Source organism: Castanea sativa, chromosome 12 (assembly GCF_040712315.1).
Source record: "Castanea sativa cultivar Marrone di Chiusa Pesio chromosome 12, ASM4071231v1".
NCBI lineage: Eukaryota > Viridiplantae > Streptophyta > Magnoliopsida > Fagales > Fagaceae > Castanea > Castanea sativa.
Genome location: NC_134024.1, coordinates 13,487,572 through 13,508,575, shown reverse-complemented (window position 1 = coordinate 13,508,575; position 21,004 = coordinate 13,487,572). Strand labels below are relative to the sequence as shown.

Below are 21,004 nucleotides of genomic sequence, written 5' to 3'. Positions count from 1 at the left end.
CTTCCATTTCAGCTAGTTTAGGCAGCTGAAAATTAATTTGCATTAAAAATAATAATAAAGGCATAGTCCAAAAGTTAGTGTAACTATCATGTTAGGAAAAATAGTCAACCAAAAAAAGGCAGTTCTTCTATAAAAATTAAAAAAAAAAAAGGCAGTTAGTAAGAATGACACACATCATGTCACGTTTGAAATAATTCAACTAAATTAACCATAAAAAAGCCATAGACATTATTATTATATTTATTATTATTATTTGTGGCAGACATATGCTTAATTGCTTAGCCACTTAAAATAAAACGAATTTATAATATTCACAAGGCATATTGCAAAATTTTTATCAATATATTATTCAATTTTAGTGATCACAAAAAAGAAGAAGAAAAAAGAGAATAATATTGGAGATGCCATCTAAAATCTAAAATATTTACTATATGAGTTTCATCTCCTTCAATGACAATAGAAAAGATTATTAGTCAAATTAATAAACATAAATATCAATGATCTTAAAAAAATTCAGGATTTAATGAATATGATTTTAAAAATCCAATGTTTGATTTAGAACCAATAAAATGAATAAAAATGGTAATTTACTCTAAAAAAAATTATAATCACATGCACATAATTTCAGATAATTTTAGGAAACTCCTGCATATTTTTGAAAATTATAGTATCACACTAAACACTGGAATTTGAGAATTCTATTTCCCGCAAACAAAACCCCTGGAATTCGAATTCCTACCTATTTGGATTTGGACCCAAACGAACCCACCCAGACTCCCCTCTCTCTGTTTCCAGCGAAGAACACAAAGCTCCTCCCTAAGTCATAATTCACAAAACCCCTCAGCTCAGACCCTTCTTCCAAGAATCAAAGCCTCAGGTTCTCTCTCTCTCTCTCATACCTTTTTGTGAATTTACTTTTGGGTTTATGTAGATTCTAATGCGGCATGGTTCAGTGTGAAGCTTAAAGCTTTTTGTTTTGGAAATTTGTGTGCCAAACTGAACTGACTAAATTTGCTTACCCCTGAAATTTTATTTTGTTATTTGTTAATTAAGCATACAAAGTTACAAACTTGCACTTTTGTTTAGCTGAATCAGTAAACATAGGATAGAACCCAGAGAGAGAAAAAAGAAGTACGGAAAGTTGAAATGTAGTGCATTCCTATATGTTGTGTGAAATTTAGATGCCAAATTGAGGGGCCCCAAATTGGATTCTTAGAAAGATAATTACAAATACCCAAATCTTGAAAAGGTGAAAATAGCTACAATATAAGTGATTTTATAGGAATTAGCCATACTAGTTTGTTGTTTTGTTAAATATGCGTAAAATGTGAATCTGGGAAATTAACTTGGTTGCACATATGCATAGCTAAAAATCAGTTTTTTTCAGCTTAATTGACTTATGCCCATGTTATTTTTTTAAGCCAAATAAACCAAAGAAAATAAGTTATCCCTATCGAGCACTATTAGTGGATCCTGTTGAGAACCAAGCTGGTTGTGTTTGAAGTTGAGGTGTTGATAGGTCCCAATATGAATACGTTTTGTATTGCATTTCAAAGGCCATAGTTTGGTTGAAATAAGTGATAGAAATATTTGTTAATTACATAGAATATTCCAGTAAAATGTTTTCTTGTTTTTGTTGAGGATACAACTCTACTAGGACGGTGGACAAGGTACCATTCCTCATAGAAATGACTCAATGTTTGGCATGAGTATAAACTGCTTAGCTTGTTACGGGTGAATGCTCATGGATTACCTAGCAATTAATTCTGGCAGGTGGGGTCAGTTGCCCGTGGGTTTTATATGCTAGAGGCAATTCTAAAGAGCTCTTCTTTAGAAAGGTTCCATACTTTTGTTTTTTATGAGTTTGTCTAATTGGACCTTACCCACTTTGGACTTTGGCTAGCATAAAGCTCTTTGCTTCTTCATAACAAGTATATCAATGTGATTTATAGAATGTCATTCTGTCGGCAGAAAGAAGTTTCTTAGGGCATATAATTAGCTTTAGGGAAAAATATATATGTAATGAATATGATCATTTAGACAAAAACAGAGGATAAGGTTCAGAACAGTCATTAGCTTTTACACTCTTCTTTTTACGTTCTTAATATGTACATGGGGATATGTTCACTGCTTGAACAAAAGATAAGGTAATATAGATATGCAAAGTCTTGTTTAATGGAAGCTATCCAGATTCATTGTGACTTTACTTCTTTTTTTGGGTTTGTGTATTTTTTTTCTCTCTGTTCTCTTCTCTCTCTCTCTGTATATATCTATAAAAAATAGACTGAGATGATGTGATCAATTGTTAAATCAATTCTGATATTGGTGAATACTAGAGGATGCCAATAGGCGCAGAATTTGTAAATGTGAAATTTCAATGTGTAATTGATGGTTTGAATTCCTTTATGGTTGCTTATGTGTTTGCAAGACATTTTTAGCTTGATTCTATTATTAATTCATCAATTGCAATCTAAACTTGAGGTCAATAAAGCACGACATGATAAAAAATCATTATTAATTCTAGGTTAATTATAAAGAGAATATTTACAATAAAATTTCAAAATCTCTCCTGTGTGTGTGTTTATTTGTACCTGCATTTATGCATGTTTTGGTGTGTATAATAATTGTGGCTGGAACTCAAATATTAGGCTTCTTATTCTGTATTTTTTTCCCCTATATGATGAAATTTTCTTGTCACACCAATAATTTACGATAAAATTTCAAAATTTCACCTGTGGTGTGTGTGTATTTGTACCTGCTGTCATGCATGTTGTTTTGTGTATAATAATTTTGGCCGGAACTCAAATATTAGGCTTCTTATTCTGTATTCTTTTCCCCTATATGATGAAATTTTCTTGTCACACCAATAATTTTACAGGATTTCTATCTCAAAATTAAAAGGCTAATATGGATGAAGATTTGTGATCATTTCTTTTTTGGCCAGTTTCTATTGGTCAGGAAGTTATAGATAATATTTTTCTCTTTTGGTTATTTAATGTTCTATTCGTGTGTCCATTTAATGAAGGTCAATGGAAGGAGATGATGGCAGCTCAAGTAGTCCCCCTGAAGAGAATATGGATATGAGACTTCAAGCATCAAATAATTTGGACTTGAATGTTGAGCAGGACTGTCGCAGCCCAAAAGTTGTCCATAGTAATGGAACCCATTCCACCCTTTCCTTAAATGATGAAGCCAGCAAAGATGCAGTACTAAAAATTGGTACAGAGTTTGAATCAGATGAACATGCATACAAATTCTACAACAGATATGCGAGATTGGTAGGTTTTAGTGTTCGTAAAGACTGGGTAAATAGGAGTAAGGTGCATGGTCAGGTGGTATCTAGGAAGTTCACATGCTCTAAAGAGGGATACCGAAGGAAAGACAAAAGAGATGTTAATGTGAAGAAACACCGAAAGGAAACTAGAACTGGTTGCTTGGCACATATGATCATTACTCGTCAGCCTGATGGTAAATACCGGGTTACACATTTTGAAGCACAACACAATCATGACAATGTAAGCCCAACTAATGCTCAAACATTACCATTGCAAAGAGAATTAAGCTGTTCTCGAGATGTTGAAGCTAGCTCAGAAGATAATTCAAGGTCGCACTCTAAATCAGCATTTGAATTGATGAATAGACGATTTGAAATCCAGGAATCCCTTGATGATCTTGCCATTGATTATGACAATTATCTTCAGTCTGAAAGGGTAAGAGATATGGAGGAGGGAGAGGCAGGGCGTCTATTGCATTATTTTCAAAGGAAGCACTTTGAAAACCCATCATTCTTTTACGCTATACAGCTAGATATTGATGACAAGGTAAGCAACATGTTTTGGACCAATGATAATATGGTAGTGGACTATGACCATTTCAGCGATGTGGTCTGTTTAGACACAACTTTCAGAACAAACAAACACTTTCGGCCATTTGTACAGTTTATAGGAGTGAACCATCACAAACAAGTTTTGATTTTTGCGGCTGCACTTTTATATGATGACACTGTAGAATCTTTTAAGTGGCTATTTCGAACTTTCATAGAAGCAATGTCTGGGAAGAAGCCAAAGGCCATTCTCACAGATCAAGATGCAGCAATTGTTGAAGCAATCAATTCAGTCTTACCGGAAACAAGTCATCGTATATGTGTATGGCAAACATATCAGAATGCTCTCAAACACCTAAGCCATGTAGTCAAAGAGACTGATTCTTTTGCCAAAGATCTAAAGGGATGTATCTTCTACCACAAGGATGAGGATGATTTTGTACGTGCCTGGGAGGCTATGCTGGAAAAATATGGTCTTCAGCAGAATGAGTGGTTAAGATGGATGTTTAGGGAGAGAGAGAAATGGGCTATGGTATATGGCAGGAATACCTTTTTCATTGACATGAATGGCTTGCATCTGGGTGAGTGTTTATTTAATGATTTGAAAAATTACTTAAATTCTGACCTTGACATTCTTCATTTCTTTAAGTATTTTGAAAGAGTAGTAGAAGAGCAATGTTGCAAAGAAACTGAAGCTAACGATGACATGAATAGATGTTTGCCAAGACTAATGGGGAACGTGGTTTTGTTAAAGCATGCAAGTGATGTTTACACCCCAAGGGCATTTGAAGTATTTCAGCGGGGATATGAGAAGTGCTTAAATGTTGTTGTTAACAAGTGCAATCAGAATGGATCATTGTTGGAGTACAAGGCCAAAACATTTGGGCAAGCTCGAGAACACACTGTTAAATTTGATTCTTCTGATGATACAGTTACTTGCAGTTGTATGAAGTTTGAGTATGTTGGGTTTCTATGTAGCCATGCACTGAAAGTGCTTGATCATAGGAATATAAAGATTGTCCCATCCCAATATATATTGAAGAGATGGACAAAAGATGGAAGGTCTGGAAGTGTGAGAGATAGTTACGAATTTACCATACAAGATAATCCCAAGTTGGTTGTTGCAAGCCGTTACAAAAATTTGTGCCACAAAATGCTTAAGTTATCTGCCAGGGCTTCTGAGTCTGAGGAAGCATTTCAATTTGCTGCCAGTCAAGTTGATGAAGTGATGGAAGGGGTGGAGAAAATCTTGACATTAAAACATGAGGAGGCTCAAGCTGTTACCTCAAGTAGCACAGGTGCAAATGTTTCTGAAAGTGAACATGCAGATATTTTCCTGGATGGAAATACACTTGATGATCAGGATGAGAATGGAGTAAAAGGAGCAAAAGAAAAGGAGAGGGCGATCCCTAATAGAGGTGAGCTATCCAATGTGAATGGAAAAGTTTCTCATACAAAAGGAGTTCAGAATATAGAAGCATCCCCACCGAATATTGTAAACTGCATTTCAAGTTCCCCCAGGGCTATTATTTCATCGCAAGCCACAACGCCAAATCCCATTATGCAGGTGAAATTTTCTTATCTTTTATGCAATTACAGTTCACAATGGTAATGTCTATTGTCCACGCCTTCTATTTGTTCAGTGTGTAGAGTTTATTTGATGTTTAAACTTCCAAATTGCATTAAACAGGGTATGTACAATTTTGATACAAGCCAAGTGGTTCAATGCATGTACCCACAATCTAATCTGGTCATGGATCAGCAACCCAATCCTAACATCTATCACTCACCAAATTTCTTCTCTCACCAACATGATTCACCTGTCCAAACTCAACTATTACAGGTAATTATTTATCCACACTTCCACCTTGATTATGTTTTGAAGTATTGTTTTGTGTGACCTGTATATGAATTGCCATGCAGGAACCCCTAATCCATAACCCATACCAAGAATCTGACTCAAGCACCAGTCAACTGAGGCACGTAAGTAAATGGAGAGGTCAAATAATGCCAATGAGTCAGCTAACAGATTTTTCCTTTTGAAGAAAACCACTCTTTGCATACTTTATTTAATTGCTTCATGTTATTGACTGTAGGCAATGGAACTTGATGTCCAACATCCACATTCACCTTCATTCTTGCTTTACGATGATAGATACAGAGCTTCCAACACATATCTTGGGCCTAAGTGAAGAATATGGAAAGTTACTCTTCACTTTCATCCTTTTCTGTTGTGTGCTGTACAGTCCAAAGGCTTGCATTTTTAATCTAAACATTGTATTTCAGCATACCACTTAGTCTACTTTAAATGATAGAAGGGCAGTCTAACTTCATATACCAAAAGATGACGTAAATCCACCAATGCCATTTCGCTCCTTTTTCTTCTTTCATTTCTTCCTTTTGTCAATTTTATTTACTTTCTTACTTCCTATGTAGGTAACTGCTTAATCAATACCTTATTTTATTCATTGATCTCTCTCATCATTGTACGTTGCAGTTTTTTTTTTTTTTCCCTCTATTCTTCAGTCATCGTAAAATCCCACTTGTCAAGAAGACAACCCTCTTTTAGTTTCCACTGCAGGTGCATTTGCCATGACATTGGAAAGACTGGGGAATTAAGGGGACTCTCGCAAAACTAATTGTTTGGATGATTTGCTTAATGACACAACAGATAGAATTGATCTGCAAAGGCCAGCGGGATCCATTTGTCACCTTGTTCCTTCATTGCTATTCAATTTTTAGAATACTGGATCCTGATATACCTTCAAGTTCTTGGTTGCAGTGAGCCTTTTGTACTATGTGAGGGACTGCTGTTTCTCAAGTGACCTCAGATCCTGCTCTAGAATGGCTGCAGGATGTTGGAGAGATTTTGCAACGTGCCATGGTCCAAGGCATAATTTTGTAAATAATTAATAGCCCTCTAGTCCAACTTGAGCAAACAAGGCCTGACCAATTCAGCTTTAGCTTGAGTTGAAAACTAAGAACTAGAGCAGGCTGCAAGTGATCGGTTCAATCCTTGAGGTTAGGTATTTTTATGTAACCGTTCACTTCTGTCTTGCCTAAGATGGGGTTGAAGAATAATAAATCTATACATACAACATATTTTATACTCTCCATAACTTGTTAAGGTGACAAATTATGATTGGTGTATAAAAAAGTTAGAATAGTGATTGGTCTGCTTGCAAATTACAACTTACTATTTTATTAAATTGTGAAATATGTTGTGTCCTTACTCTAGTATTGTTTGTTGAAGAATTTCAAATCTCTTCTACCTTTTATTTGCTTAGTAATTTGTTTCTCTCTTTTGCCTTCTATTATGGAGTCTTTGAACTCCCATTCTTGTTGGGTCTGAAGATAGGATGCCCGGACATGGGTATGGGTATAATACGATAACACGAGCAATTTTTGAAAAATTATAACATGATACAATAGATAGAACCTTATTACAATACAAATACGACATCAATATAATATCTTAAATAAAGTGTTTGTGCTTCGTAAGTTTAAATTGAATAGAAATAGAATATTGAGACTAAATAATATATTTAAAAAATAAAATATATAGAGGTGTTTGGTACATGCACTTAAAAATATGTGTTTTGTTGTTTGAAAATATGTGCAAAAATAAAAGTATGTATAATGTTTTTTAAAATTTTTTTTTTTTTTTTTTGAAACGTGTACCAATCAGGCCATAGTTTCTCAACGATGAAGTGTGAATGCTCTTAGGCGCGTTGATTCGCATTACTTTACACGGGAGTCAACCATGAGTCCATCACTGAACTATGCATCTACTTAAAATAAGAACTACACGTCAACTCCGTCTTCGTTCGGTCGCGTCAAGCACCAAATGTTTAGGTTTCGCATTCAAATGCGTGGGCTCTACTCTACTGCCCCAACTAACGAACTCCAACACAGTAGTATACTACTAGTCTTTACAGCCTCACACTACTGTGACGCAAACCATCATCAGTCTGACACAAAGAATTATACCCCTACCATACTGATACTGTAGAAGTGGAAATTCGTGCTGTTTAGTGGATTTTGTTGTTGGGTTGTGTTTACGCCCCTTACTGTGCCCGTTAACAACACATTTTGGGTAATTATTTGTGCAATTTTTTTAAATTTTTGACAATTTTTTAATTTTTAGTAATTTTTTTAATTTTTTTTTAGCAATTTATTTGACAATTTTTTTACATCTTTTTAAGTGAAACACAAAAAAAGAAACATTAACCAGCACCATGCGGTGCTGATTAACATTTTCCTTTATTGTTATTATGTCAAGCATAATGGAAATATTTTAAGTGTTTATAAATACGTTCGGTTTAACAAATTCGTTTTTGAAAAAAATTTATTAAGAATTGAAAAAATTATCAAAATTTTTTCAATTTTCAATAACAATTTACAAAAAATAGTATACTTTTGTGTGCCCTTAGAGCACACGTTAGTAAAATCCAAAGTATAATTGCAAAGAATACTTAAAGGCGAATTGTACATCAATACATGTTGAAATTTAATTTAAAATGATATAAGTAGTTTAAGTCGTTATGTGTTATTTTAAATTAAAATATATTGGCTAATCAAATAATGTTATATGTTCCTTGAAAAACAAGACATAAAATCTCTCTATTTAAATTAAAATGCATGTCATCAATGATAGTCCATCACCCTCCCCAAGACTTCGATAAATAAAGACTCTCATCAATCTTGTAGGATGACAAATTCAAAAATGTTCAGATGTCTCACAACTCTGCTGGAATCAAGCTCCAAACCCTTCAAAGAACTTCAACAATCAAAGACAAGGAATATTCGAAGCGAAATCTTTCAAGTCGTCCTCTTAAATCCCAAAACTGAAATCAAGTTCAAAAGCTTTCAAAAACTTCAAAAAATTATTAGTGAAGATCAATGGATTCAACCCTTCAAAGCCTTGAAGAACTTCCACTACAATCTTCAAACGGATAAAAAATACGAAGAACACACGAAGAACACGAATAATAAAGGATTTCTAACAAACACAGTGAGAGGTTCATCATAATTTAACTTCAAAGATCTCTCAATTCATTTCTTAATCAAATTGAGGAGCATTTGATGTTAGTATCAAGATTGTATTTGAATCCAAGATTTTTCAAGGAGATCGAATCAAAAGAGTATTCTATTGTAATAGGATTTGATTGCAAATAATTGTACCTACTAATTCATTAATACAAATATACATTTGTGAAGCTATTTTGATTGTTTGATTTGTAAACTTGAAATTTAGTGTTTACACATATCATTAGGTTAATCACATTCTGTTTTCACTAAGAGCATTAGCATCCGGATTTGTAAAAATATACTTATTTTAACGCACATAAAGTTACTCTATCTACTTTAACAAACCAATTTACAACACACACACTACATCCCATTTCTTATTTTTCAATACAACTCATTACAATAACATAAACTATCCAATAAATTATTATAAATCAACACCAGTCTCTCTCTTCTCTTTCTGCCTCTCCATCCCTTTCTCTCTCCAACACCACTGAAACCAAGTCAATGCCGTCAATTCAAGCACAAGCCACAACCACCATAATTGAAAGCAACCACCAAATCCCTAAAGCCATAACTACCAAAACTGAAAGCAACCAAGGCCTCCAATTTCCACAACTTGAAACCCATACACCCATTTTTAAAGAAACCCAATTCCCAAACCCATCTCCAAAAGAAAAAAAAAAAAGAAAAAAAAGAAAAGGAATTAGAGATAGAGAGGGAGAGGAGAAAGATCAGAAACCACCAATGGTGGCTTCACCGTTGTGTACCACTACCAGTGTTTAAGTTTAGCCTTAGTGAACAGTAATTTCTATATGTAGCAAATCACTTTAGCACATTTGTAAAATGGATTTTACTAACGTGTGCCCTAAGAGCACACAATAATATTCCATTTTTGAAAATAAATTTATCGGGAATTGAAAAAGTTTTAACAACTTTTTCAATTCCCGATAAAATTTTTTAAACACGGATTTGTTAATGTATATCTTTAGGGTATACATTAACTGAACCCTTCAAAAATATTTTAAGTTTAAACACTTGAGTAAAGATAAATTTTAATGTATTTAGATTCTAAAATAACAATTTAGGGTCGTACTAATTCTCTAATAAGAAAACTCATTCAGAGCTAAATAGAATTGTGGGGTAGATGGGTCTAGGAGTACATATTTATATGCATATTGGGCCGGAGGCCCATTCTGAGAACATTAAGTAGTCCGAGGATGGGTAAACATCTTACTAAGGGTCCATGTTAGTTTATAGAGAAGCAAAGTCTGATCGTGATCATTCGAGAAGTTGGTCCGAGGAGGGATATCTCCTCGGATCAACTAAGCAGAGGTCGGAATGTGTTATCTACCATCTAGAGACAATGTACCATGAGACTCTATTGATAAGGATGTGCATCACAGGGGTATAAGACAAAGGAAAACCATGAAATATCTAAAGGGAAAGCTGCTGTCACTGCATTGAATACTTTGCAGCTAACTCTCTGGTCGCATTAATGAGAAAGCGATACTTGTGTAGCAATGTTCAGCCTTACAACGATCTTCAAAAGGTTTCAGGAAAGTGCTGATGGGACAAGTATCCTGCACGACAATTTGATCCATACGTGGAGGGTAGAGAGAGGAGAAATGGAAGTATAAAAGGAAGAAGAAAGCCCTAGGATAAGGGGATCAAGAGAGAGAAAGAAAACACGTTAGACATAAGGACAATATCTGTAATCTGTCTTTTAGAAAGAGAAATATAAGATTCAGTCTCCTTGGCTTGAGTCTGAGGACAATTTTCGTTACACAAATTATCTCATTTGTGTCCTATTGTGATTTAGTCCATTGTTTTTGTTATCTAAACTCACTAAAATCTAGATTTCTAACTCAATCTCTACAAATTCATTGTATTAGACTTTTTAAGCCTATTCCTTTCCTATTTTTGGGCTTGGATGCAAATTGAGTCCTTACAGGAATTATTATTATAATTACTTGTCTTTCATAATACAAGCCATAAACATCCAAACCTAACAACAGTAACATAACATTCCAAACTAACTAACGAATAAGAAAAAAAATATATATATAAGTAAAAAAAAAATATTTAATCGAATTGAAACAGTTTTTTTATCATACAACAGATTTTACCATTTCTTTCTCATCAAGAGTCGTATCATACAACTTTAATAACACTTTCTTTTGTATTTCCCAAATGTTTCTATTCTCCAACTAAAAAACACCTGATGTCAACATTCAACAATAATTCCACCCAAAAAAAAAAAAAAAAAATTGTTATTGTACATTTGTACCAAAACAATTTTTTAACGAGTATTGAGAGCGAGTGACGAACGCAACACGTGAGAGCGATTGCCATTGAAGGACAGAAAGAAATCACAGTGTTGAACTTTGTGATATAAATAGTAGTGACTAGAGAGAGAGAGAGAGAGAGAGAGAGAGAGAGGGAGACATTTCGAAATTTTAAACACCCCCTTCAGTTCTTTACTACAAAGGGAGCGCGTGTAACCAAACCTCCCCAATCGCGCGTTTACCGACTACTCAATCCCCCCGCACATCTCTCTCTACATATAATCCCTCTCTAAAACTAAAAAAACAAACCAGTTGTGTGCTCAGTTCAGCTACTTTCATAGTTCCAAGTTCCTATAAAAAAAAGTTCCCAAACTCTGTGCCTCTTCCAAAACCAAAAACCAAAACCGAAAACCATGTTTTCTTTACTAAAAGCTCGGACCCATTAAGCTGATGGGCTTTCTCAGCCGACTCTTCGGGTTCGGGTCTAAGAAGCCCAAGAATCCGCCCCCGCAAAAGGAGAAGCAAAAGCGGAGGAGCTTCATCGCTTCGCTAAACAGCAACTCCCACAAAGGGACGCCGTCTCGGCACCAAGTTGATGACCCCAACAAGCACGCCATAGCGGTTGCCGCTGCCACCGCTGCGGTGGCCGAGGCTGCTCTCGCGGCGGCTCACGCGGCGGCTGAGGTCGTCAGACTTACCAGTAACGTCGGGAGAAATGCCAACGTGGCGCATCGGCTTTTGACGGCGGAGTTCGCTGCCGTTAAGATACAGTCTGCTTTTCGTGGCTATCTGGTTAGTTCTTTCATATTCCGTTGTTTTGTTAGTTGGAATTCAGTTTCTTTATTCTTTTTTTTTTCCAGAACTGCCCTTCAGATGTTCCTAGAATTACGTGAGTAAATAACATTGCTTTTGTCAAATTTACCCCATTTGAGTGTACCGAGGTGCTGAACTGGTTAATTTGAGACGTGACGTAAAATAGTAATGGACTCGTTAGTTTGATACGTGACATAAAATCAGTTTCAAGCCAAAGCCAAATGGCGCTGGAAAATTTGGATGGTCATTTAAGTCTTGGTCAAGAGGCTACTATTTTAGGTAAACCAAACGGAAAACATTGGGTCAGAAAGTACTTTTGAAAATTTCATGGGCATTCAAGGAAAAATATAAAGTGAAAACAAATGAAAGTGAAACGTGGGTCATTGGGTTGGTACTCTCTAATTCTATTGCACCGACAGAAATGGCGGAGAGTCATTTCATTATCAGACTTATTTTATTTATTAAAGTATAGATTCCCTGTTGTCCAAGGTGTTTTACTGTAATGTCCGTTTCGTGTACTTTGGTGTGTGTGGACTGGTCGCTGCTAAAATTTTCAATTTTCTCGGAGTGTTTTTCGTGTGGTTTTAGACTAAATCGTGTGTGTTTATTATTGTGTGAATCACACGCGCCATGTTGTCTGTAAAAATTCATAATTAAGATGCCCTTTATTTAATATTTCATAAAAAAAAATTATCCATGGTTCCATGCATGTTGGATTATGATTGTGGAGGGCATGTGAATCATTCTATAACAAAAGGTTGGCACAAAGCCACTAATAAAGTGAGTAATTGAGATTTTATGCTTAGATTTCATTAGAAAACGTAACGGATTTCAGTTATCTCAACTAGTAAATTTATTGTTCTCGAATAAAAAACCTAAGTTCGGATTTTAAATAGTAATTATCATGTAGCAGGCATCATTAGTTTCAAAATCCAATGTATCTATTAATAGAAGTAATTAATCATGGCTTTGCATATGTTGTAAGTGGCCACCATACTTTTTGTATTTCTTGCCATAATTTGTCCAGTTGAATCAAGAGTCTTGGTAGGTACTAGCTGTACTCGAATGACATAAGCAGATCAAACAAATGACCCATGTTTCTGAATTTTTTTGGTGCTATTCTCATGGTTTGGACCACAAAGTCAGCTACTATTTCCACTAGATTCTTCACTTTAGTTTAACTTTTTCTTGCTGTGTATGTCACATATCAAACAGAGCTAATTTGTAATAAATGCTTATTTTATTGAGGGTATGTGTGCAAGTGAGAGAGAGAGAGAGAGAAAGATAATGATTTCATCCACAACCCTATACCCTTTTAAATATCCATGCTAGTCTGGTTCAAGTATTTTGTAAGTTTCTGCTCTCCCAACCCACCTTTGATTTTAACTTTGAAGTTTTCTAATTAATATTAAAATGTAGCACTTTTAACCTAACTTTTAGTACTGTGCAACTAAGGCTTTAAAATAAAAAATTTAAAAAAAAAAAAAAAAACTTGGGAAGAGATTAACCTAACCTTTTTTGACTTTGGGGAATTTGAAAGGCAAGGAGGGCGCTCAAAGCACTAAAAGCATTGGTGAAACTTCAAGCATTGGTGAGAGGGCACATGGTGAGAAAGCAAACTGCCAACATGCTGAGACGAATGCAAACATTAGTCCGAGTGCAGGCACGAGCACGTGCAAATCGTGCACACTTGTCAGAATCATTCCATTCTAGCAGCAAGCCCTCTCTGTCACGTCACCCTGTAAGTAAAGTTTCTTCCTTCTTCTAGTTCATTTGTTAGTTAGCCTAGTCATGCAGAAATTTGATTTATATGCAGCTTTTTTTTTATATATATAATAAAAATAAGTGAGTGGCCCAAAGTAGAAGAAAGAGAACAAGGGGAAGTCAAATTGAGCAATAGTAATGCTCATGCAATATGAAATGTCTTGAGATAGGTTGGGATTGATTAAAAAAGGAAAATTTTCTTGGGGGGAAAAAATCAGTTTCTGGCAGCTTGCTCAAGCCAAAATTGAGCATATTAAATCCTCACTGTTGCTAGAACGAAAAAGATTCAAAGTATTATACAATCCTATAATTCTGTCACCTAAATTGACTGATTGACTTACCAGAAAATGTCAAGAATAATTGCGTGTTTGTGCATTTAGGTGATGTACATTTTCTATTACATCTTCTTGCAGGTCCCTGCAACTCCTGACATAAATGATTGCCAACTTCGAGCTTATAGTTCCAAATTTGAGGGCCCCTCAATTTTAAAGGTATTTACTTGATTGGTTGTGTAGGATCTTCTAAGGACATATTTGATGCTCTCCTTAGAATTGTGGTTTAGCCATTTAAATGCAATTTCAAGTCAGAATGACTTCTAGTTTCCTTCTTCTTTTTTTAAAATTAATTAATTTCTGTAAATTGGGATCTTTTAAACTGAAGATAAAAAGGCCAATGTAGTTTCAACAAAATGCTTATGTTCCAATTTTTCAGTCATGACCCGTTTTTGGACTTCGTATGATTGTATCTTGGAGGTGGTGAAGAAAATATGTTGAATTGCTCAAGGAATTACTTCTCTTTTAAACTTTTTAACAATTTACGATTTTTTAACGGTTTGAAATGTGATCTCCAACTTCATTTGGCATTTGAATGATAATCCAAATGCTTCATAAGTCTTCATTGCACTAATCATTTTTACTGCACTGTGTGTTCCCACGCACATAGAGATGTGGTTCAAATTCAAACTTCAGGGACATCATCAACCTAGACAAAGCACATGGTAGTTCAAAGTGGTTAGACCATTGGATGGAAGAAAATTTATGGAACAACCGTCGAGACATTTCATTAAGAAATGGGCATGCTGATGATGAGAAGTGCGACAAGATTCTCGAAGTAGACACTTGGAAACCGCATTTGAACTCCCAAGAAAGTAAGAGAACCTTTCAGACATCACCGAATGTTTTTGCTTCTGATTATAATAATGAGAGCTTTATGACATACAACTCTCCGTCAAAACGCTCAACAAAAGCTCCAAATCAAATTCCTAGTCAGGCTACACCATCTTCTGGGGGAGTTTTATCTTTTGGCTCCTTCAAAATAGGAAGAGATGAAACGGCTTTAAGGACTGCTGACAACAGCCCACAAGTGCATTCTTTGTCATCCAGGCCTGGAAGTAGTGCCAGAAGAGGTCCATTCACACCCACAAGAAGTGAGTATGCGTGGGCCTATTTTGGTGGGTACTCAGGTCACCCAAACTACATGGCTAACACGGAGTCCTTTCGGGCTAAGGTTAGGTCACAGAGTGCCCCAAGGCAAAGGCTAGAGTTTGAGAAATTCGGTTCAACAAGGAGATCTCTTCAGGGTTTGTGGGATGCAGGGGTTGATTCAGATAAGAGGTTTGCTGAACAAGCTGAGTATAGGTACAAAGCTTATTCAGCCTCTGGCCAATTGAATAGAGTTGGGAGTGCTAATTTAAGGTGATTCCACTTGTTGTTGTATTTTTTTTTTTCTATGTATGGCAGCAATGCTAGAGTTGTAATTATTTGATCATGATTTTTGTACCTGTCATTGCACAATCAAAAGTTGCCAGACACTTACTGTTTTAAACTGTATGTTCAAACATAATCATAGTTGTGCTTATATATATCTCATCATGGTTCTAACTAAAATCTAATGTCGATTGGTTCATTGCTCGTGGATCTGTCTACCACCTTCCTACAAATGGTTGTGATATCATCATTACTTTTAGCTCCAAGCTAAAGTTCACTTTGCAGTTTTCTTTTCCTTTTATAAAGCCAAACAGAAAAAGCATACATGAGTATATTGCTATCACATTGTCCTCCTTTTTATAGACCCCCTTGCACAATCTGATGTGTTTCACTAGTGCAATCCTTCCTCCAATCCTACGCACTCCATGTGGATTACTGGGGAAATGTACCATCGAGCTGCCAAAACCAATGTTTTTTTTGTTGTTGTTGGAATTCACATGCACTGGTATGGGACTATTCATGTGTGAATATGGTTGAATTCCACATCAGATAGTGGTCACAGAAATGAATAGTTGAGAAGACATTATTGCCAAATTTATTAGCTTATGTTTTAAGCTTAAGATAGTATCCCAACATGATATGTTAAACCTGACATGAAGACTCCCCAAGGTATTGGTTCTCAGCTCAAACCCAAATGTGCAATGTGATTGTTCGTATGTATTGATAGGTAAGAGTTCCACTTCGGTTTAGTTTGCAATTTGTGTGTTGCACAAAAATGAATCATAAATCTCTTAAGGTTTCTTCACATGCATGCCTTCTTGCTTCATTAATACAGAACTTGATGCCTTGGTGTTCTTGGCCTTTGGCCACCATTACTTTAATTAGTATCGTTAATTTCTTTGTTCTCTTTCCAAGTTTGAAATATTATTTGTACAAATAAGAATCCCCTTCATTACCTGATTTCTTATTTAAGTGTGTGTTGGAATAAAATTTTGAAGCATGCCAATCTTTTTCTTACTGGTAAGGTTGAGTACCAGGTCTTTTCATTCGATAGTATAAATATATCTCATTTTATAACCAAAAGATAGTAAAGTTTAGTACACAATACCAGTCTTTGTGCCTTGAATTGGAATCACTGATTTTTGCTTTTTCATACAAAGAAAATTTTAAATTTTAATCCAATGTTACATTGTACTCGCCCATTTGAGTTGGATTTCACAGATTCCTCTCACTCATTAACTTTCGGTGGCCTACACATGGGCATTTGTCCTAATCAACTAAATAACAGTGTGACAAGGAATCTCATTAGTTCCTCGCATTAAATAGAGCAGCTAGCAATATTTCTAGTACCCACAATGAAACAAATGCAACCTTGGATACCCATCACAAGCCATACAGTAAATATTGTGGGTATGATATGACACTGGTCATGACTTATTATGAGAGTGATGTAGAAAGAGTAATGTGGGAGCAGCACATAACCGGAAAAAAAAAGTTGTTTAATTGTGCAATATATTCTCTTTTTGGACCTTTCTGACTCCAATTTTGGCCCCTAGTAATTATAAAAGGAGGGCACACACAAAAACCTTTTTATTAGTGGTTGCATCACGTGAAAGCAAAATCTTTGTATATAGGGCAAACTGAAATGTGATTTAGCATGATAGCTAGTAATATGTCCCAAATCATTTCACTTATCAATCATAATGAATGGAATTACTAGGCTTTTGAACTGCTTTCCATCATTTCTTGCAAAGCAGCATTTGAATTGATTTGGTGCGCAGAAATTAAATAAGAACATTTATGTTGTGCAATGTGAGTGATTGGGGCATGCACCAATGGACTTGAACTACTACAGTACTATTTTAGAATGAAGCATGTCGGTATAGTTAATTACTCAAATCTTTTACGATTGATTGTTTGAATTAGAACATCTGGAGGCAATTGGTTGCATTGGTCAATGAATCAAACCAAGGTTTAAATCTTAAACAAATTTGATTCAGTACAGCGAATCTTGACAATTATGTTAATTTGCAAGAAGTATCGTGGGTCTTTGTAAAAAGTAAAGGGACAACTCAATATTTTTATAAACAATAAAGAAATTGCTCATGTTACATGACCAAAAATAAAAATTATGTGTGGGACAATTAAAATTTGTCTTTTTTTTTTTTTTTTTATAGTAAAAAGTTTGGTGCTTCTTTCAACCACAAAACAAAATCATCAACATAAAGAACTTGCTTCGTGCGGCCCTATTTTATCATATTAAATATTTTGTGTGCTTGTATGAAAATATATATAACAATTCTTTTCAAAGAATGGAGGGGACAATAAATTTATTTATATAAAGAAATTTCTATCTTGGTATGTTAAATAACTTATACATTGCAAGATGAGCTTCAAATGTCAACATAAAAAGGCTTTCATGTACTCAGGTTAATTATTTAAAAGCTTAAGAAAACAATAGTTATAGCAATCTCCTAATTTTTATCTAACTTAGAAACTAGTCCTTCAATTCAAATTATATCATATCAAAACATTAAAATTGTGTAATTGACTCAAAAACTAAAATACTAATATCAGTCAGGGGTAGAACGAATACAAAGAAAGATAATACCAAAAATCATTAAATTAAATAAAAATTAAAAATAATAATATTACCTTTTGCCATCTATATTTTTAAAAAATTCATTTTTTTAGAAGGTTTTAACCTATGACATCCGCTTTTAATGATAGCTCTTTATCATTAGACCAAAACACCTATTGATTTTTTGTGTAGGCGGGGATTAAACCCCTAATCTCTTATTCAATCATTAGAGATGTAAGGACACAAGTCGAATCTCCAATCCACAATCAAAAGGGAATGGGCTTGAAAGGCCTTTTACAATAAATTTGTAGAGAGTGGGCTTGAAATCTAGATTTTGAGGGTGGTTCAGACAACAAAGAAAGAACGGGCTTCGGGCCCAATGGCACAAACAAGGAGTTAACAGTAAAAATATGAATGAAAGCTCTTCCTCGGACACAATTCGAGGATAGTTTATAATATTACTGCTCAAGGTTGATTACAATTCGATTATCATATGCTATTCTTTCTTCTTAAGAAAAAGCCCCCCCCCCCTTTATTCCGAAGGTCTTTTCTCTTATTTATACTCCCTCTCCTGTCCATTCTCATCCTCCACCTCATGGTCATAATGCTGGTTTTAGATACTTATCCCATCAAATTCCCCTGAAATCCTCTAGGATCAGGGACCAAGTCCCAAACCTCATGTTCAGGTCTCATTTCTCCATTAATGTAGTCAGTATATCAATTGCAGAGTCTTTAATGTATGGGCAGTGGTAGCAACTTTACCTTAGATATCCCACCGCCCTTCCTATTGTCCTCCACGTGTACCGTGTCTTCCTGTAGCCATAGGAATTTCTATAACATGCTCTGGGGATTTTAAACCCCTCTTCCTATGACCTCGGCTTTACTATCCGAGGACAAAGCCTTCCTCGAACATAATTTGTCCACACGTTATCACATCTCCACCTAGCCTTTTCTTTACGAGGTACATTCATGTACCCCTAGCTCATTTGATGTCCTCGGATTGGGTTTTTAGCCTAAGAGATTTTTTGGGCCATCTTTTATAAATTACTGGGCCCAATGTCCCTACAATAGCCCCTCGAGATTCTATTTCTTCAACTCGAGATGAAAAGAGGATCTCGACTTAAGTCTCCTTTTATCCTGTGAATTTCTAGCAATATTGCTGACAGGGACAATGACCTTTGAACTACCCATCGCATGTTCCCGACGCTTCGGCATGCGAAGCGTCCCTGAATTAAATTCTGGCAACTCTATGTTCCCCACGTTTAGCGATGTGACATATATCCAACGGTTGAGAATTGTTCTTGGGAAGAGGAGGGAATTCTCCCGCTTCATAATTCCTATTGATATATAAATACTAATTTCTTTCAAATCTTCTCACACACTACAACGTCCTATATCGTACCTGCCATAATTTGCCAACTCCACGTGCTTTCTCTTTTTACCAAATACCTTGTCTGAGGTGACCGTGCCTTCTTCTTTTTCTTAAAGTAAGTTCTCCCATACTCTCTCCATTTCTTATCAACTCTTGTTCTTTTTGTTTTTCTTCCTTTCTTTTTCTTTTTCTTTTTCTTTTTCTCTGTACTCCGTTGTCCTCGGCTTAGTCTATTTAGTTTCTTTACACCCCTTTTTTTTTTTTAAATGGTTAGATTTGTATCCTTGGTGGATTCAAACGAAAAAATAGAGCAATTTAAGGCTAAATACCGAATTCCTTCGAACGTATCAATCAGATACTGTAACGAAGATGAGTATTTTGAAAAAAGAAAAACGGGGGAGGTAGTAATCCCGATGATTGCATTCATCGAAGGAGGAATGAGAATCCCAATGGGGACTGTGACTAGGGATTATCTTAGGGCCTTTAGATTAGCTCCTACCCAATGTGCCCCAAATGTCTTTAGGATCTTAGGTTCTATAGATGCTTTAAATGAAAAAATGAACCTAGGGCTCACTCATCACGATGTGAACTGGGTTTATAACCTTCATTACCTAACAAAAAAAAGATGAGTATTACCTAAAATCTAGACATCCAGCAGTTAGGTTAATTCAGTGTCTGCCCGAATCCAATAAGGGTCTAAAAAACGACTTCCTGATCATATCAGGAGATTGGCACGACGGCTTACCCTGTCCGACAAGGGAGGGGACCCCAAGTGAAGGGACCCCAAGTGAAGTTTTGGATTTTATTTAAAACCCTTAAAAACCATCCCTTTTATCCTTTTATTTATTCTTACCTTCGTTTTCTTTCGGACAATTCTACAAATCCACACGCAGCGGATCATCATCCTTTCCTCGTCGATTTTGGGCGATTGGACTGAATTTTACAAGCCATATTTTTCATGCATTCAGACGGTCAACTCCAAGCGGATCATCTCATCCTCGGCTACGATCCCATTTCCAAAGCTTTCCAGGCGCCGAAGTGTGTGATCAAAGCCAAGGACCCCCATCTTCCTCGGATTAGCGTTGCCGTTGAAGGTTTCCTGCTGCCCGAGGGGGCCCCAATTCCTCAAGGTACTCTGTTTACCCAACCCGTACAACCCCCACAACCCGTTCCGGTTGGGATTCCTTTAGTCCATATTTCAACACAAAACATACTTGGTGAAGCAACCTCTTCTCAGCCTAGCATAAAGGAAGAAGAAGAGATTGTCAAAGTACCTGATTTCGAGGACGAGTTCGAGGTTTTTAATCAACCCCACTCTCCCGAAGATCAAATTTCTACCCTCGGCACATCCTCTCAAGTCTCATAAGAATTTATTCAACAGTCCGACGATATGGGTATCCAACGTAAGGCTAAGCCGAGTTTAAAAGATGTACTCGAGGCTCAAGCGGGGTCTCAAGATCCTCCTAAGGAACTTCGCCCTAGGGTCCAAGATAAAGGTGCTGAAAAGGGCCCTGAATCTAGGCTCCCTCCTCCTCCTCCTCCTTCCCAACCTCAGCGTACCAATCCGGCTGACCTCAAAAGAAAACGGGATCAGCAGAAAGGAAAAGAGGTGGTGGAGGTAGGAAA

General features: G+C 35.9%; 2 protein-coding genes across 2 annotated transcripts; both read left to right on the top strand.

The window, feature by feature from the left end:
- Window positions 1–656: 656 nt before the first annotated feature.
- On the top strand, window positions 657–6,937 carry LOC142618573 (protein FAR1-RELATED SEQUENCE 5-like). The gene is made up of 5 exons (XM_075791517.1): window positions 657–877; window positions 3,026–5,390; window positions 5,514–5,666; window positions 5,747–5,806; window positions 5,920–6,937. Exons 2-5 carry the CDS (start codon window positions 3,030–3,032, stop codon window positions 6,013–6,015), a joined length of 2,670 nt encoding a protein of 889 aa, XP_075647632.1. The 5' UTR covers window positions 657–877; window positions 3,026–3,029; the 3' UTR covers window positions 6,016–6,937.
- Window positions 6,938–11,447: 4,510 nt separating this feature from the next.
- LOC142618433 (protein IQ-DOMAIN 24-like) lies at window positions 11,448–15,605 on the top strand. Its single transcript, XM_075791372.1, has 4 exons — window positions 11,448–11,934; window positions 13,496–13,696; window positions 14,133–14,210; window positions 14,662–15,605. The coding sequence occupies exons 1-4, from the start codon at window positions 11,593–11,595 to the stop codon at window positions 15,415–15,417; spliced, it is 1,377 nt and encodes a 458-aa protein (XP_075647487.1). The 5' UTR covers window positions 11,448–11,592; the 3' UTR covers window positions 15,418–15,605.
- Window positions 15,606–21,004: the final 5,399 nt, after the last annotated feature.

Excerpts from the sequence above, each read along its gene's own strand:
- LOC142618573 (XM_075791517.1), top strand. The coding sequence starts at position 3,030 with ATGGAAGGAGATGATGGCAGCTCAAGTAGTCCCCCTGAAGAGAATATG. Across the intron at positions 5,391-5,513 it reads CGCCAAATCCCATTATGCAG|GGTATGTACAATTTTGATAC; the intron begins GTGAAATTTTCT and ends TGCATTAAACAG. Across the intron at positions 5,807-5,919 it reads GCACCAGTCAACTGAGGCAC|GCAATGGAACTTGATGTCCA; the intron begins GTAAGTAAATGG and ends TATTGACTGTAG.
- LOC142618433 (XM_075791372.1), top strand. The coding sequence starts at position 11,593 with ATGGGCTTTCTCAGCCGACTCTTCGGGTTCGGGTCTAAGAAGCCCAAG. Across the intron at positions 11,935-13,495 it reads CTGCTTTTCGTGGCTATCTG|GCAAGGAGGGCGCTCAAAGC; the intron begins GTTAGTTCTTTC and ends GGAATTTGAAAG. Across the intron at positions 13,697-14,132 it reads CCTCTCTGTCACGTCACCCT|GTCCCTGCAACTCCTGACAT; the intron begins GTAAGTAAAGTT and ends ATCTTCTTGCAG.